Source organism: Pseudorca crassidens, chromosome 1, assembly GCF_039906515.1.
Source record: "Pseudorca crassidens isolate mPseCra1 chromosome 1, mPseCra1.hap1, whole genome shotgun sequence".
Taxonomy (NCBI): Eukaryota; Metazoa; Chordata; class Mammalia; order Artiodactyla; family Delphinidae; genus Pseudorca; species Pseudorca crassidens.
The window spans coordinates 55,238,259-55,255,040 of record NC_090296.1 but is presented as its reverse complement, the minus strand read 5'-3'; the positions used below and the strand labels follow the sequence as shown (position 1 = coordinate 55,255,040).

The 16,782-nt window shown below is 34.9% G+C and overlaps 1 protein-coding gene across 3 annotated transcripts in view; it reads left to right on the top strand.

Annotated features, from left to right (window-relative positions):
- TOGARAM1 (TOG array regulator of axonemal microtubules 1) overlaps window positions 1-16,782 on the top strand; it is an 81,189-nt gene that overhangs the window by 18,191 nt on the left and 46,216 nt on the right. For 2 of the 3 annotated variants that reach the window (XM_067737056.1, XM_067737063.1), the window contains exons 3-7: window positions 2,389-2,523; window positions 8,685-8,990; window positions 10,277-10,539; window positions 12,514-12,746; window positions 15,554-15,654. In XM_067737056.1, the coding sequence (XP_067593157.1) occupies window positions 2,389-2,523; window positions 8,685-8,990; window positions 10,277-10,539; window positions 12,514-12,746; window positions 15,554-15,654 (1,038 nt within the window). The remainder of the gene's footprint in view (window positions 1-2,388; window positions 2,524-8,684; window positions 8,991-10,276; window positions 10,540-12,513; window positions 12,747-15,553; window positions 15,655-16,782) is intronic. The other variant, XM_067737061.1, reaches the window with a different exon arrangement.

Genomic DNA, 16,782 nt, shown 5'->3' with positions numbered 1-16,782 from the left:
GTTACATTTGAAATAGATTAAAGGAGGCAAGGGAGAAAACAGGGAGTCTGTTGTAATCCAGGCTAGAGTTGATGGAGATTTCGACCAGTGTAGCAGTAAATGTAGTGAAAAGTGATTGGATCCTGAATATATGTCAAGGGTACAGTTGATAATGATTTGCTGATGGGGTGTGTAGGAGTGTGAGAGGGAAGTCAAGAGTGCTCTAAGGTTTTTTGGCCAGAGCAACTGGAAAGGTGTTTAATTGCCTAAGTAAGTGTTACAGAAAGTAAATATTATGTAGTTCAGAGAACATGGTCACTATCATGGGCCTTATCAGATAGAAAAGGCATTAAAGAGGAGATAGTACTTGAACTGCATCTTTTTGGGATATATATGATATAAGATGTTAGAGGGGAGGTATGAAGAGAGCAAAGGCTCACATTAGCAATGGGCTTGAGATGTTCTGGCAACTGTGTAAAGGCAAGATTCATTTTAGATGGTCAAAGATAAATTGGGATGTGGGGAACCCTTGTGTGCTAGATTCAAAAATTAGAGCTTGTGCTTATAAGCTATAGGGAGCTAATAGAGATTTTTTCTGTTAAGGAAAATAGAAGCTAGGGTTACAAGGTTGTTTACAAATTGAATAGAAATGAATAATCAGGAAAATATGACTGGATATAAAAAATAAAGAAGGGCCGGGGCTTCCCTGGTGGCGCAGTGGTTGAGAGTCCACCTGCCGATGCAGGGGACACGGGTTCGTGCCCTGGTCCCACATGCTGCGGAGCGGCTGGGCCCGTGAGCCATGGCCGCTGAGCCTGCGCGTCCGGAGCCTGTGCTCCGCCACGAGAGAGGCCACAACAGTGAGAGGCCCACGTACCGCAAAAAATAAAATAAAATAAAATAAAGAAGGGAAGGGCTTCCCTGGTGGCGCAGTGGTTGAGAGTCTGCCTGCCGATGCAGCGGACACGGGTTCGTGCCCCGATCCGGGAAGATCCCACATGCCGCGGAGTGGCTGGGCCCGTGAGCCATGGCCGCTGAGCCTGCGCGTCCGGAGCCTGTGCTCCGCAAAGAGAGGGGCCACAGCAGTGAGAGGCCCGCGTACCGCAAAAAAAATAAAATAAAAAAGAAGAGGAATAAAAATTTCAAGACTTAGAACCCAGGTAATTAGAAAAATGGTAATGTGTTGACAGAACGAAACCAGTTAGGAAGGGAAAATGGAGTATAAGATAAAGATTGACTTTGTTTTTTATTTAAGATCCAAATGGTATCAGTTATTGAAATTTGTTTGCTATGAGTTCAGACACAATATTTAGAAAACATTGTTACCCTAGGAGAATTTATAGACCTTTATGCAGTAAAATTCCATAATATTTTCATACAAGAATGAAGTGTTATAATGATTGTATAGTTGAATGTTTATTTAATAGACAAAAAAAAGCAAGAATATATCGTTATGCTTGTACCATTACTTGGGATTTTTATAAGGCTCCTGTTTTTTTGTACCATCTGGAAGTTCTTACCTAATTTTACAGATTTTAAATAACTGAGACAACATGTAATTTAATGATAGATTGAATGATATGAATTATAAGTACTATAGGGATTCAAGAAAGGAAAAGATCATAGGTATGGAAGTGGTTTACAACAACTCCAGGAAAGAGGTTGGACTTGAGCTGAATTTTAAAGAAGGGAAGTGTTTGTGATTGGCAGTGAGGCAAGATTTCAGGAGAAAGTATAACCGAAGCGTGGAGGTAAGAATTAACTTAGAAGATGTCCAGTACATGAAGGGTAAAGGGGCTTGAAATCGTAGAGGAAGAGTTATAAAAATCAGAATTTTAGAAATACATACAAAGGATTTTATAGATGAATAAACTAAATACCAAAGAGGTCAATATCACCTTCTTTTCTTCAGACTTATTCCCCTGCCCAGGAATAACCTTAACCAGCCACAGGAAGGGGAAAGGGATCTGGGAAATATGCCTGGATAAGCTTCGAAGCTGTGCAAATGCTGTGTTACATGTTAGGAAAGAAAGAAGAGTCCTGCAGTAGACCTTTTTGGGTAGAGTGTAAATGTACTTACAAATACTGGGAAGAAGGAAAGCCAGGTCTGGAGAAACCTTCCATGGTGAGAGAAGGGAGCATGTAGGAAGAAACTGCCCTTGTACATATTTTTCAATATATTTTTCTTTTCTCTGTACTTTACCAGTCTGTCTTCTGTCATTTAACCCCTGTCACTAATCAGATCTGCCAATAGCAAAAGCTTTATCCCTTTCTTGCCTGCCTGGCTCAGTGTATATATACTCCTGTATTTATTCCCACACAAATGATACCAACATTTGTGAAATTAGATGTGTTCATGAAATAAAGTTAACTTTTGATTTTATGTTTTTCTCTTCCTTCCTTCCAAAGGCACCACTGGAACTCATCAGACAAATCTTTCTGGGAAACGTGGACAACTTGGATTTTCACAGATATGTGGTAAAACTGACAGTGTGGATTCTGACTTACAGTACCTGGGGACAACTAACAGTCATCAAGATAAAGGTTTAAATTCCAACTTTATTTGGATACAGATGATTTATAATTATTATGTGGGGTTTCCAAATCTACCTTATGTGTTATTTTGGGTAATTATACTCATTACAGAAAAGAAAAGGATGTTGTATTTTTTAAAAAATTTTTAATCAAATTTTTTATAACTGTTATCTTAAGATGTTAGATTTAGTAATCTTGATATATATATATTTATATGACTAATTAAAATTAGAGAGCTTAGAAACTCATGGTAGAGATGAGTATTTTAATACCAAGTAATTGAAAATAAAATTATCCATTTAGGATAATATCCTAAATATCCATTAAGGATTACTGTGTTAGCAGAAGACAGTTATTTTCCATAACAGTTTTAAATAATCTATTATATCTCCTGTTAGGAACCATAACTTCCTGACTAGCTATCATTTCAGGTATCTTACATATTTATAAGATATAGAACAAAAGGGAGGGTTTGAGGCTGGTTGTCAGTCATATGAATTTTGGTTATGAAGATGTTTCTTCAATTTATATGCTAATTAATAGCTGTATCAATTATTATTTAGTAGTAGAATCAAATCAAATATTTCTAGAGATATTTTGATTTTGTTGTATATTCTTTACTAAAATTTTTTGAGTGATAGGGTTGTACTTCTGTCTTTATTTGTTGATGAAAAAATAATGCTCATTAGAAATTAGTGAAGGTTTAGTTAATAGTATAGCACTTACGCTTTAGCCATCCTTTCCTCCACCCACTCCAAAGGGCCACATGACTCCCTAAAGTTTTTCTTTATGGTGTTATTCCCAATAAAATAGTTTATCTTTCTTAATGATATAGGTTTTTTTCCCAAATCTTGACGAGATACCTTTGTGACTGGTGATTAGTAGAAACAGAGAGGCTTCTCTGTGTTGCTTAGCCTCTTCCTGTTTTGGATATCCCTGAATGATTACATTACTTTTGTAGACTACCTCCACTCTCAGTGTTTAATCAGATCTTCATAGTAGCTCTGGTTTTTATAACCTCTCAGAATACCTGTTAGAGCAGCTACTAAAGGAATATCATGTTTTTCTAAGGTCAAGGTTTAACTTACTAGTAGGTTGTGTATGTCAATTTGTGACCACTTAAGTCTCCAATAAGATTTAGGTAGAAGTAGAGGTCCTAAGCATGTCAGATATGAATTAAAAGTAAATGATACATGATATACATAGTCATTTAAGTCTTCAGAAAAATGTTTTATTTCTTATATACATAAGCTAGGTCTGTTGTCTTAGAAAGTCTTCAAAAAAATTTAAGGAAAATTTGAGGGAACCCCTAAAAGATTACAAATAGACTTTTAAAATTGAAGTATAGTTGATTTATTAGGTTGGCCAAAAAAGTTCATTCGGTTTTAAGTAAAAATAAAAGACACATTTTTCGTTTTCACCAAGAACTTTATTGAACAGCATGTTCATTAACCAAACAAACTTTTTGGCCAACCCAATACAATATTAAGTAAGAAACAGGTGTACAATATACTGGTTCACAATTTTTAAAGGTTATATTCCATTTATAGCTATAAAATATTAACTATATTCCTTGCATTGTACAATATATCCTTGTAGCTTATTTTATACATAATAGTTTGTATCTCTTAACCCCCTATGCTTATATTGCCCCTCCTCTCCCATCCCTCTCCCCACTGATGACCATTAGTTTATTCTCTATATCTGTGAGTCTGCTTCTTTATTGTTACCTTCATTAGTTTGTTGTATTTTTTAGATTCAAATGTAAGTGATATCACACAGTATTTATCTTTCTCTGTCTGACTTATTTCACTTAGCATAATAGCCTCCAAGTCCATCCATGTTGCTACAAATGGCAGAATTTTATTCTGTTTTGTGGTTGAGTAGTATTCCATTGTAGATATATACCACATCTTTATCCATTCATCTGTTGATGGACACTTCAGTTGCTTCCATATCTCGGCTATTGTAAATAATGTTGCTGTGAACATTGGGGTGCATGTTTCTTTTCAAATTAGAGTTTTTGGGGTTTTTTCGGATATATACCCAGGAGTGGAATTGTTGGGTCATATTGTAGTTCTATTTGTAATTTTTTGAGAAACCTCTCTACTGTTTTCCACGGTGGCTGCACCAATTTACATTCCTACCAACACTGTCTGAGGGTTCCCCTGTCTCCACATCCTTGCCAACATTTGTTATTTGTGTTCTTTTCGATGATAGCCATTCTGACAGGTGTGAGGTGATATCTATTGTCTTGTGGTTTTGATTTGCATTTCCTTTCCCTGATGATTAGCAATGTTGAACATCTTTTCATGTGCCTGTTGGCCATCTGCATTTCCCTTTTGGAAGAATGTCTATTCAGGTTTTCTGCCTATTTTTTAATCGGATTGTTTGTTTTTTTGGTGTTGAGTTGTATGAGCTGTTTATACGCTTGGATATTAATCCTTTATCAGTCATATCATTTGCAAATATTTGTTCCCATTTAGTAGGTTGTCTTTTCGTTTTGTTGATGGTTTCCTTTGCTGTATAAAAGCTTTTAAGTTTAATTGGGTCTCATTTGTTTATTTTTGCTTTTATTTCCTTTACTTTAGGAGTTGGATCCAAAAAATGCTACTGCGATTTGTGTCAAAGAGTGTTCTGCCTATATTTTCCTCTAGGAGTTTTATAGTATCCAGTCTTACATTTAGGTCTTTCATCCATTTTGAGTCTGTTTTGTATATGATGTTAGAGAAATGTTCTAATTTCATTCTTTTGCATGTAACTGTCCAGTTTTCCTAGTACTGCTTATTTGAAGAGATTGTCTTTTCTCCATTGTTTATTCTTGCCTCCTTTATCATGGATTAATTGACCATAAATGCATGAATTTATTTCTGGGCTCTTTATCTTGTTCCATTGATCTGTGTGTCTGTTTTTGTGCCAGTACCATACTGTTTTGATGACTATAGCTTTGTAATATAGTCTGAAATCAGGGAGTATGATTCCTCCAGCTCTGTTCTCTCTCAAAATTGTTTTGGCTATTCGGGATCTTTTGTGCTTCCATACAAATTAAAAAAATTTTTTGTTCTAGTTCTATGAAAAATACCATTGATATGTTGATAGGCATTGCCCTGAATCTGTAGATTGCCTTGGGTAGTATGGTCATTTGAACAATGTTGATTCTTTCAATCCAAGAACACAGTATATCTTTCCATCTGTTTGTGCCATCTTCAGTTTCTTTCATCAGTGTCTTATCGTTTTCCAAGTATCGGTCTTTTACCTCCTTAGGTAGGTTTATTCCTAGGTATTTTATTATTTTTGATGCAATGGTAAATGGGATTGTTTCCTTAATTTCTCTTTCTTTTTTTTTAAAATTTATTTATTCATTTATTTATTTTTGGCTGCATTGGGTCTCCATTGCTGCACGTGGGCCTTTTCTAGTTACGGCTAGTGGGGGCTACTCTTCATTGCAGTGTGTGGGCTTCTCGTTGTGGTGGCCTCTCTTGTTGTGGAGCATGGGCCCCAGGCACGTGGGCTTCAGTAGTTGTGGCACGCGGGCTCAGTAGTTGTGGCTCGCGGGCTCTAGAGCACAGGCTCAGTAGTTGTGGCACACGGGCTTAGCTGCTCCGCGGCATGTGGGATCTTCCCGGACCAGGGCTCGAACCTATGTCCCCTGCATTGCTAGGCGGACTCCTACCCACTGCACCTTGCTAGGCGGACTCCTACCCACTGCACCACCAGGGAAGCCCCTTAATTTCTTTTTCTGATAGTTTTTTCATGTTTGTTTTTTGGCTGTGCCACACGGCTCCTGGGATCTTACTTCCCCGCCCAGGGATTGAACCCAGGCCCTTGGCGGTGAAAGCGTAGAGTCCTAACCACTGGAGCACCAGGGAATTCCCTGATAGTTTGTTGTTATTGTATAGAAATGTAACAGATTTCTGTTTATTTTGTATCTTGCAACTTTACTGAATTCATTGATGAGCACTAGTAGTTTTCTGGTAGTGTCTCTAGGATTTTCTGTGTATAGTATCATGTCATGTGCAAACAGTGACAGTTTTACTTCTTCCTTTCCAATTTGGATTCTTTTTATTTCTTTTTATTCTCTGACTTCTGTGGCTAGGACTTTGAAAACTATGTTGAATAAACGTGGCAAGAGTGGGCATCCATGTCTTGTTCCTGATCTTAGGAAATGCTTTCAGCTTTTCACCACTGAGTATGTTAGCTGTGGGTTTGTCATATGTGGCCTTCATTAGGTTGAGGTATGTTTCCTCTATGCCCACTTTCTGGAGAGGTTTTTATCATAAGTGGATGTTGAATTTTATCAAGAGCTGTTTCTGCATCTATTGCTATGATCATAAGGTTTTTATTCTTCAATTTGTTAATGTGGCATATCACATTGATTGATTTGCAGATATTGAAAAATCCTTGCATCCCTGGCATAAATCCCACTTGATCATGATGTAGGATCCTTTTAATGTATTGCTGGACTTCGTTTGCTAGTGTTTTGTTGAGGATTTTTATATCTATGTTCATCAGTGATATTGGCCTGCAATTTTCTTGTTTTGTGGCATCTTTGTCTGGTTTTGGTATCAGTGTGATGCTGCCCTCATAGAATGAGTTTGGCAGTGTTCCTTCCTCTGTAATTTTGTGGAATAGTTCGAGGATAGGTGAATTGATAGAACTCACCTGTGAAGCTATCTGGTACCAGAGTTTTGTTTGTCGGGAGTTTTAAAATTACTGATTCAATTTCAGTACTGGTAATTGGTCTGTTCATATTTTCTATTTCTTCCTGGTTCAGTCTTGGGAGATTATACCTTTCTAAGCAGATAAAACATGATACAATGTAGTGGTTAAAAGCACAGGCTTGGGAGCCAGAGTGCCTGAGTTCATATCCCAGCTTTATAATTTCCTAGTGTGCGATTTTTAGCAATTTACTGTGTCATTTTTTTATCTATAAAATAAGTATAGTACCAACCCCACAAAATTGTTGTGAGGATTAAATTAGTTAATACATATAAAGTACTTGGAACACCATCTGGCACATAAACATTAGCTCAATAAATATTAGCTCTCATTATTGTCATCATAGTCTTCATCATTATCATTATTACCATTATTGGATTAATTATCTATGTAGAAAATCCAAAAGGATATACAGAAAACTATTAAAATAATAAATAATTTAGCAAGGTTGCCAAATATAAAACCTGAAAGGAAAGGTCAATAAAGCTCCCAGACACCAGCAACATTCAGAAAATGTAGTTTTTAAGAAAAATTATAGTATCAACAAAATGTGTAAGTATCTGGAAATCTAACAGAAGATTTGCATACCATTTATTATGAAAACCAAATTACTTTTTTGAGAGACGTGAAAGAAGGCCTGAATAAATTAAAAGAGATCCTATATTTTTAAACAAGGAGATTCAGTGTCATTTCTGTCAAAATCTCAACAGGATCTTTTATGGAACCTGACAGGCTAATCCTGAAATTCATATGAAAGAATGGAGGACCAAGAATGGCCTAGATAATTCTAAAGAAGATCAAAATGGAAGGAGACAACATGATTACTATAGTTAACACTGCTGTGTGGCATACAGAAAAGTTGTTACGAGAATAAATCCTAAGTGTTCTCATCATAAAGAGAAAAATTTTTTTTCCTTTTTTCTTTTCTTTTTATTGTATCCATGTCAGAAGGTAGATGTTCACTGAACCTATTTTGATAATCATTTTACAATGTGTGTGTGTGTGTGTGTATATATATATATATATATATATATCAAACCATCATGGTGTGTGCCTGAAAGTTACACAGTAATGTATGTCAACCATCTCTCAATAAAACTGGGAAAAAAATGGAAGGAGACTCATCCTATTAGTGTGATGATAAATAAAACATTGTGGTGCTAGTGCAAGAACAGACAAAAAGACTAAGGCAACCAATAAGAAGCACCTAAGAATAGACCTAAATATACATATGGGAGATTTATAGATGAAAGAGAATGTGTGGCTCAAAAAGTGGCACTGGGGAAACTGGACTATCTCTATAGCAGAAAGTTAAATTAGGTCTTTACCTCACATCATACAAAAATATAAATGCCAGATGGGATTAAAAACCTGAATGTGAAAAGCAAAAAAACTTAAAACTCTTAGAAGATGTGTATAAATAAATTACATTCTCTTTTGTTTTATTACAGTTTATGCTAGCCTAAATTTTGGCAGTAAGACACAGCAAACATTTGGTAGTCAGACAGAACGGACTTCATCATACTCTGGTCCAAATCCAAGTTCAGGAGGCTTCATTCTTCCATCCTATCCTCTCTCATCACCTCGAACTAGTCCAAAGCACACATCTCTTACTGTATCTCCAAAGAAGTCCCAAGATAATTCTGTTAATTTCTCAAATTCCTGGCCTCTTAAAAGCTTTGAAGGAGTTTCAAAGCCAAGTCCACAGAAAAAGCTTGTCAGCCAAAAGTCATCTGACCCTACAGGTATACATGATGGTAAAAATTAATACTTTGTTCAAATTTATTTGTATGTTCGAATAATTACTTTGAAGTTCGGGTTGTTAGATCTTTAAAAGCTGGTAAATTGTGTTTTATTTCTCTGAATTAGTAAATATTTAAGAAAATATTTAACAAAGTTAAATAGATCAAATGTGTAATATAAAATTCAATTGAAATTCTCATTTCTTTTTTTTTCTTATATTGGCACTTCAGAATCCTTTTTCGGAACTAAACAAATAATAATGCTTTATAAGGTATATGAACATGAACAGCCTGAGATCCTACTAACAAGTTTTAGCTTTACAAATATAAAATATAATTCATATATTTACTATAATGTCTAGTATTTATTTGACATTTATTGACTATTTACTCTCTGTTAAAATTATTTTGATGGTTTTTCTACTACTTGTTATTAACTAAAATATTCTTTTCTTAACAATAGCCCAGTCCAAAATTATAAAATTAGCATGTTAGCTTACTTAAGACAGATTCAGTCTCAAAATAAGAAGTCTTTTAAAGGCAAGCCCCATGTCCCAAATGCTTTCCTATCCCTAGCCCCTGAGATCAGATATTTCACCTTTAAACTACCCTACAACACAGATGTTCCAGTTTATAACCATAAGGTCAATTTATTGCATAGTCAGCTGATTTTATTACTTTCTCTTAGCACTGAGTGTTCATTCTCTTCTTTAATTTATTTCTGTATTTGTCTTTCCTCCAAAATCAGATATTGTATTGAAAGCTGAGACATTATTCAACTTGTTCTCCCTAGTGCCCAGTATTACTGCTTTGCACATAGTAGTCATTCAAGTGTTGCTTACATAGTTATATCAAGCCAGATAATTAACCCTTCTAGCTTATTACGGACTTTACAAGTATTAATCATGATGATGTGTATGAAGAAATTTCACGGAATTCCGTGGCGGTCCAGTGGTTAGGACTCCATGCTTTCACTGCCAAGGGCGCGGGTGCAATCCTTGGTCAGGGAATTAAGATGTCACAAGCCATGCGGCACAGCCGAAAAAAAAAAAAAGATTCACTTGGTATATAATATTTTTATTTGATATGAAAGGATTTTGGGTGGTCCATTTTTGTTATACTTTTTAGGGGACACTGATATTTTTATCTCAAGTAGCAATCTTTATTTCTAGTAAAATATAATGTGCTTTTTAATTTAAAAACACCTAATTCTAAACACTTGTGATTTTAACGCTATCGATAACTGTTTTTCAACTTGAAGTTGAAAAAAAAAAAGAATAAAATATGTCTTTTTCATGCAGGAGAAAATTCTCAAGAGAAACCTTCTCCAGTTCAACTTACACCTGCTTTGGTGAGATCACCATCTTCCCGACGAGGCTTAAATGGGACCAAGCCTGTACCTCCCATACCACGGGGCATCAGCCTTTTGCCTGATAAAGCTGATTTAAGTACAGTGGGACCCAAAAAGAAAGAGCCAGATGACATTTGGAAGAGTGAAAAAGATAGTCTTACAATTGATCTTTCAGAATTAAATATCAGGGATAAAGATTTGGATCAAGAAGAGGTTAGAACCAAATATTTTCAGTAATTTTTAAATGCTTGTAATTGTCTATAAATAATAGTTGTTATTTAAGGAAAAATCAAGTACTTTTTATCCCATAACATGGTGTCTTATTTGTAAAAATATTTTATGTTCACAATAGAAGACATGGAAACTATAGTGAAGTATTAAGAAGAAAATTCATCACACCAGATTCCACTACCCAGAATAATTTATCACTGTCACTCTAATGTCTTTCCTTCCAGTAATCTGTGCATATATTATTCCTTTTCAAATTAAAAGTACAGATAATATAGCAATATACCCATGCACTAACCCCTACCAAATGAACAATTTGTCGTTTTTGTTTCCTACTTTTTAAATAAATGAAACATAACATAGTTCCCTCCCCAATCCAGTTTCTCTTTCCTCTTCACTAAGGCACCACTTTTACCATTAGTTTGTGTTTTATGTACTTTTTATATTGCTATAGTAGTATTTTGATATATTTATAATGTACTCATATAATTGATTTTGGCTTATTTCTAGTCTTTTGCTATTGCAAACTATGCTGCAGTAAACATTCTTGAGCATGTCCCTTGTGCATATGTGCAAGTTTATGAAATTGACATTATATTGTATTTTTATCTTTGAATCCTAGATCACTCCATTTATACTATAAAAATGTATTGCCAATATGATAACTCTACATATTAATTATGCCAGAGAAGGGATGTGGCTGCTATGTTACTTTGGATTCAGAGCAGTATTTCCACAGATGCTTCCTTTTTATCATTTCAGTTTGCCTGATGTCAGGTTGAAAAGTGTTTTACATTAAATATGTAAACTGAAACACCCAGTGATGATATTTTGTGGTCTTATTTTAGCCTGTTTTTAAGACGTAAGGCATCATGTACTGATAGTTTGTTCAAAAAAAATTAATGCATATTCATTTAAAAAGCATTTCTTTAACATTAAGCATGTGTAAAACTAACTTATAAAGAATCAAAATTGGTTCTTAGTGAATTAATTAGTCATTCCAACTTCTAATTGCTTGTAAAATCTTTTCTTGTTTTTTTCTTTTTGCTTTTGTTTTTCCAGTTATAGTCCAGTGGTACTATGAAGGGAATTTATTTACAGGAAACAAACTTACAGAAGAGGCATTTTCCTGTGTAACTCATAAATTTCATCTGATCCTACATATTGTCTTTTATGATAACTTAAAAATAGTCCTTTTAGTGGGTAATTGAAAGGGTAATTTCTTTTTTATAATTATTAGTAAATATAGGTGGATACTAATGTTTTTAGATATTCAACCTTCCAAGGATTTACTAGGGAAGTGGCTGTACTATCAAATCAACTATTAATTGTTATAATCAAAATATAAGCAAAACACAGCTTATGTATATTTCTGAGTTCCTTAATTTGTTCAAGGCTCTATTCCCAAACTTAATATATATGTGATAAAGATTTCTCCTCTGCATTTTTATAGATACTTGTCTTCAGAAGTTGCATACAATGATCTGTTATTCTCTGAACTCTAACACTGGCAAGCTTGATGTAAACTTCAAATTTAGAAAGCTGATTACTTTTTGCTGACCTTCTCATAGAACTTCTAAATAGCCACATCAGCACACTATTGACCTAAGGTTAAATGGACCTCTGTGACTTTAACTGTGCTACTATCTGATTCAATGATTCACCTATGAATGAATTTTTACAATATATTGGTCGTTGTACCCAGTGCTGGAAGTACCATGGTGAATAATATCTTGAGATCCTTCCTCTTAAGGAACTTATAATCTAGGAAGTTGTTTATAAATAAATACCTGAGTGATGAAATCTGTATTTATACTATGTACAGATATGTTAACATCCATCTTGTTAGTATTGGATTGAAGAGTGGCTAGCTAGGTATAGTTATTGGAGTTTGAAATTTAAGGATAACTTTTACTTATATAATTATTTTGTAAAGTTAATTGTTTTAATTTTTTTTAGATGCAGAGCTCTCTTAGGTCCCTTCGTAATAGTGCAGCTAAGAAAAGAGCAAAACTGAGTGGCAGTACTTCTGATCTTGAAAGCCCTGATTCTGCAATTAAGCTTGACTTGACTGTGGACTCTGCATCTCGATCTTCCTCTCCAAACATCAGCTCTTACGGTGAAAGTGGAGTTTACAGCCAAGAATCTTTGACTTCTTCTCTGTCGACAACTCCCCAGGGGAAGAGAATAATGTACTTTATTTTTTGATATGTTAGATGAATTCTGATCTGTAATTTGTAGTCTGAAGCTCTAATATCATATTTAAAAAAAAAACTTTAAGACCATTTTCTAGTTTTTGAAACGTTGAAATACATTTAAAAGACAACAGAAAATTTACAGATATTACCTTGGTTGGCTTTGGTTTGGGGTGGTTGTGGAGAGACAGAGCACAACCCCAACTAAATTAATATAAATCCTAGTCCCAAAGCCCCACTTATTCTTATGCCTAAGATTTATTCTAATATTCCTTGTCCTTTAGCTCTTTTCTGTATCATTGACTCTGACGATTGACCAATAGCTGATATTACTGTTTTCGTTTAATGATTTTCGTTTAAAACTCAGCACCAGTTTCCTCTAATAGATGGATAAATTCCACCCAGCCATTACCCAACTATTTCTTATATTTTGTTATTCCATTATCTTGTGCGAGTTTAGGACTCCATGCAGTAGCTTTTGCAGCCCTCTCAGGAGTTTCCTTACCGCAGCAGTGCTAGAATTAGAGTCCTGGTCACCCCATACTGACAGCATAGCAATTGGACGAACTTTTCCAGATTACCTCAATAACCCTTTTTTTTTTGCGGTACGCGGGCCTCTCACTGTTGTGGCCTCTCCCGCTGCGGAGCACAGCTCCGGACGCGCAGGCTCAGCGGCCATGGCTCACGGGCCTAGCTGCTCCGCGGCATGTGGGATCTTCCCGGACTGGGGCACGAACCCGTCCCCCTCATCGGCAGGTGGACTCTCAACCACTGTGCCACCAGGAAAGCCCCCTCAATAACCTTTAAATCTTAAACAGTGATCCTACCTTGATTTCTGAAAATCTCTGTGACCGTATTCTAGAATTTTGGGGAATCCTTTCCCTCTTTATTGTATTTTATTTTATTTTTAAATTTTATTTTTTATTTTATATTGGACTATAGTTGATTTGCAGTGTTGTGTTTCAGGTGTATTCCTCTTTATTTTAGACAGAAACCTAGGAGTAGAATTACTAGGTCTTGGGTAGATGGACATTTAACTTTTTAAATAAGTGCTAAGCTGTTTTCTAAGATACTTGTGCAATTTTATACTCCTGTCAGCAATGTATGAGAGTTCCAGTTGTTTTACATCCTTATTAACCTTTGGTGTTGTCAGTCTGTTTAATTTCATTTTCCTTTGATTTTATCCATACCATGTTTACATATAGAGGTAAATATTTAAAATCAAATTTAAATTATTTTTACTTAAGTGAACTAGAACCTCTAATAGGTAGAGATTACATAATCCAAGGAGAGATGATGTTCTGTTGAACATTAATGTAGAAGGGCGTTTTATTTCAGCAGTTCATAGAATTAAACTAAATTTTTGTGTCCCATTGTGAGAGGTTTGTCTCATTCCATGATTTCCTTCCCCACATTTTTTAGCTGAAACAGCAGCTTATTTTGCAGTTGGAAATATTTTATTACTGGAAATTCCTTTGTTGTAATTACCTGTGTAGAATAATGCAATATATTTACAAAATGAATTTGGAATGGCTATGTGGGCTGATGAAGTAATTATGTTTACATTAAGTTACCAGACATTTAAAATATATACATTTATCTCTTAGACCTAAAGTTTTTCCTTTATCTTACATGAATGTGAAATTCTATGTTACATACTCTTACAGTTTCAAGGTTCTGTAAGTAATCTGGAACGCAATTGGGAAGAAAAGTTCATTTTATATTGTTGATATAACATTTAGAATTCACTATTCGCAATATTGTTTCATAGAGTTATTCTCTTCAGATATTAAACTCCGTGAGAAAGGAGTTCAGTATACCCTCATTTATGGACTGAATTATCTTTAATGAATTTACTATTTCCACATTTTATTTTATTAGTTTAAGAGCAATTATTCTCAACCAGCTTACATCCTGCCTTAAGAATCATGTCCAAAGAAAGTCACTACTACTTCTGCAGGGCTTTCATCCTTACGTGGGTTGGGAAGGAAAAATTATTGAGAACCACTTTTCTAGAGACTGAAGTATTTTCTTTCATCTAAGTCAAATACACTCAATATAAATGTAAATTGACAGTCATCTAGTCTAGAGAAATTACTCTTTTAAAATATTTAACATTGATTTCTCACTAGGTCAATTAACAAATATGCCTACCCAACTACTAAGAATTGTACTCCTTTGTAAAATCTCTTCTTGATAATATCCATCACTGACTTATTGGCATTTTAGCTCTTACTGATTTTAAACAGTTCCCTTTATGTACAGACTTAATATTCTTCAGTTTACTTTCTTTGTGAAATAAGGCCTGTAGGCCTTTATAAAGTCAAGAAAGTATAGCAAAAAATAGTCCATGAAGAAAGCGGCATTTGCTAAAACTCACTTGTTGCTGATCTCTTATAATATTATTAAGTCCCTATTTTTATATTATATATGAAGGTAGATAATATACTAGATGATTAGAATCATTTGGCTTAGTTCTGGAATGGACTGTCTTTGGGTCAGGTTTTTTTTTTTTCCCCCTTACCCAAAGGAAGATTAAACAGCACAAATTGTAGTGTCTTCATTTCCTTTGGTAATCCTCTCATGAATAATTAAGGATTGACCATATGTTGAAAAGGTTGGAAGTTCAAAAGGTGAAATAGGAATACCAATAAGAAATATTCTTAGCCATAGTTTATCATACTTGTTGCTGCCTCACTATCAAAGTTTAGTGAGTTAATAAAAGTATAGAGAATGTTTGATATAAGAATGCTGAATAGCTCTAGATCTTCAATGTTTATTGAAATTACTTTGTTTCATTGTAGGTCAGACATATTTCCAACATTTGGATCAAAACCTTGTCTAACAAAACTTTCTTCTGCAAAGAATAAGAACTCTCAGGTAGCTGAACAAAGCCCCAGTGCAGGTATTCTATGACTGTTTTATAAATATGTTTTATAGAAAGTATGATTTTTAAATGATTAAAAAATGATGGCAAATGTATTTTAGATTTAGAATTTTTGTAATTACTAATTAAGACTAACCATCTTCTTAACTCCTTAAAAGGCCATTTTGGCAAGAATACTTACTATTCTTGGAAGAAAAAATACTTACCTGAATAATTGATACCCCTTTAAACCCATAAGTTACCCGGTCTGGCTCCTACACCAGGACATTTTGATTTAATTGATACAGAATGTGACCTGGCCATCAAAATTTTTGAGAACTCTCTAGGTGCAGAATAGTTTAGAAACCACCGGGGGCCACAAAAGACAAGTTCTTTTAAAAATAATATTTAGCTAGTGTAAATATCTTGTGTTAAGCATTTTGTAAACTAACCTGGAAATCACTAATTTATAACAGCAGTTCTTAGAAAATAGATTCAGGTATTAGTAATAAATTAGAAAAATATTTGAATTCTGATCAATTTAGGATGGGAACTGTATGTTCTTCTTTATGATTTGTAAAACTATTGAATTATGAATTAATTGTGGCAAGTTGGGATATGATATTTATTTTCGCATGATCTCAGTGTGAAAGTCCTAACAACCTTAAAGTTTACCTTATAATTACTTTCTTAGAAAGCTGTGTGTGTATCTAACTGTTTGCTAAGATTTTAAATTTCTTCCTCCTAAATATATCTTAATTTCATCTCTTTGTAATTCCCACTATCACTCTTACTCATTTTTTACTTAGCCGCCTAACATTTCTCTCCAGCTTCAGTCTCGTCCACTTACAATCCCTTTCCCATAATGCAAAACTGACTATATTGCCTAGCCTAAATTTATTCAGAGCATTCTTCTTTTTTTTTTATAAATTTATTTATTTATTTTTGGCTGTGTTGGGTCTTCGTTTCTGTGCGAGGGCTTTCTCCAGTTGCGGCGAGCGGGGACCACTCTTCATCGCGGTGCGCGGGCCTCTCACTGTCACGGCCTCTCCCGTTGCGGAGCACAGGCTCCAGACGCGCAGGCTCAGTAGTTGTGGCTCACGGGCTCAGCCGCTCCGCGGCATGCGGGATCCTCCCAGACCGGGGCTTGAACCCGTGTCCCCTGCA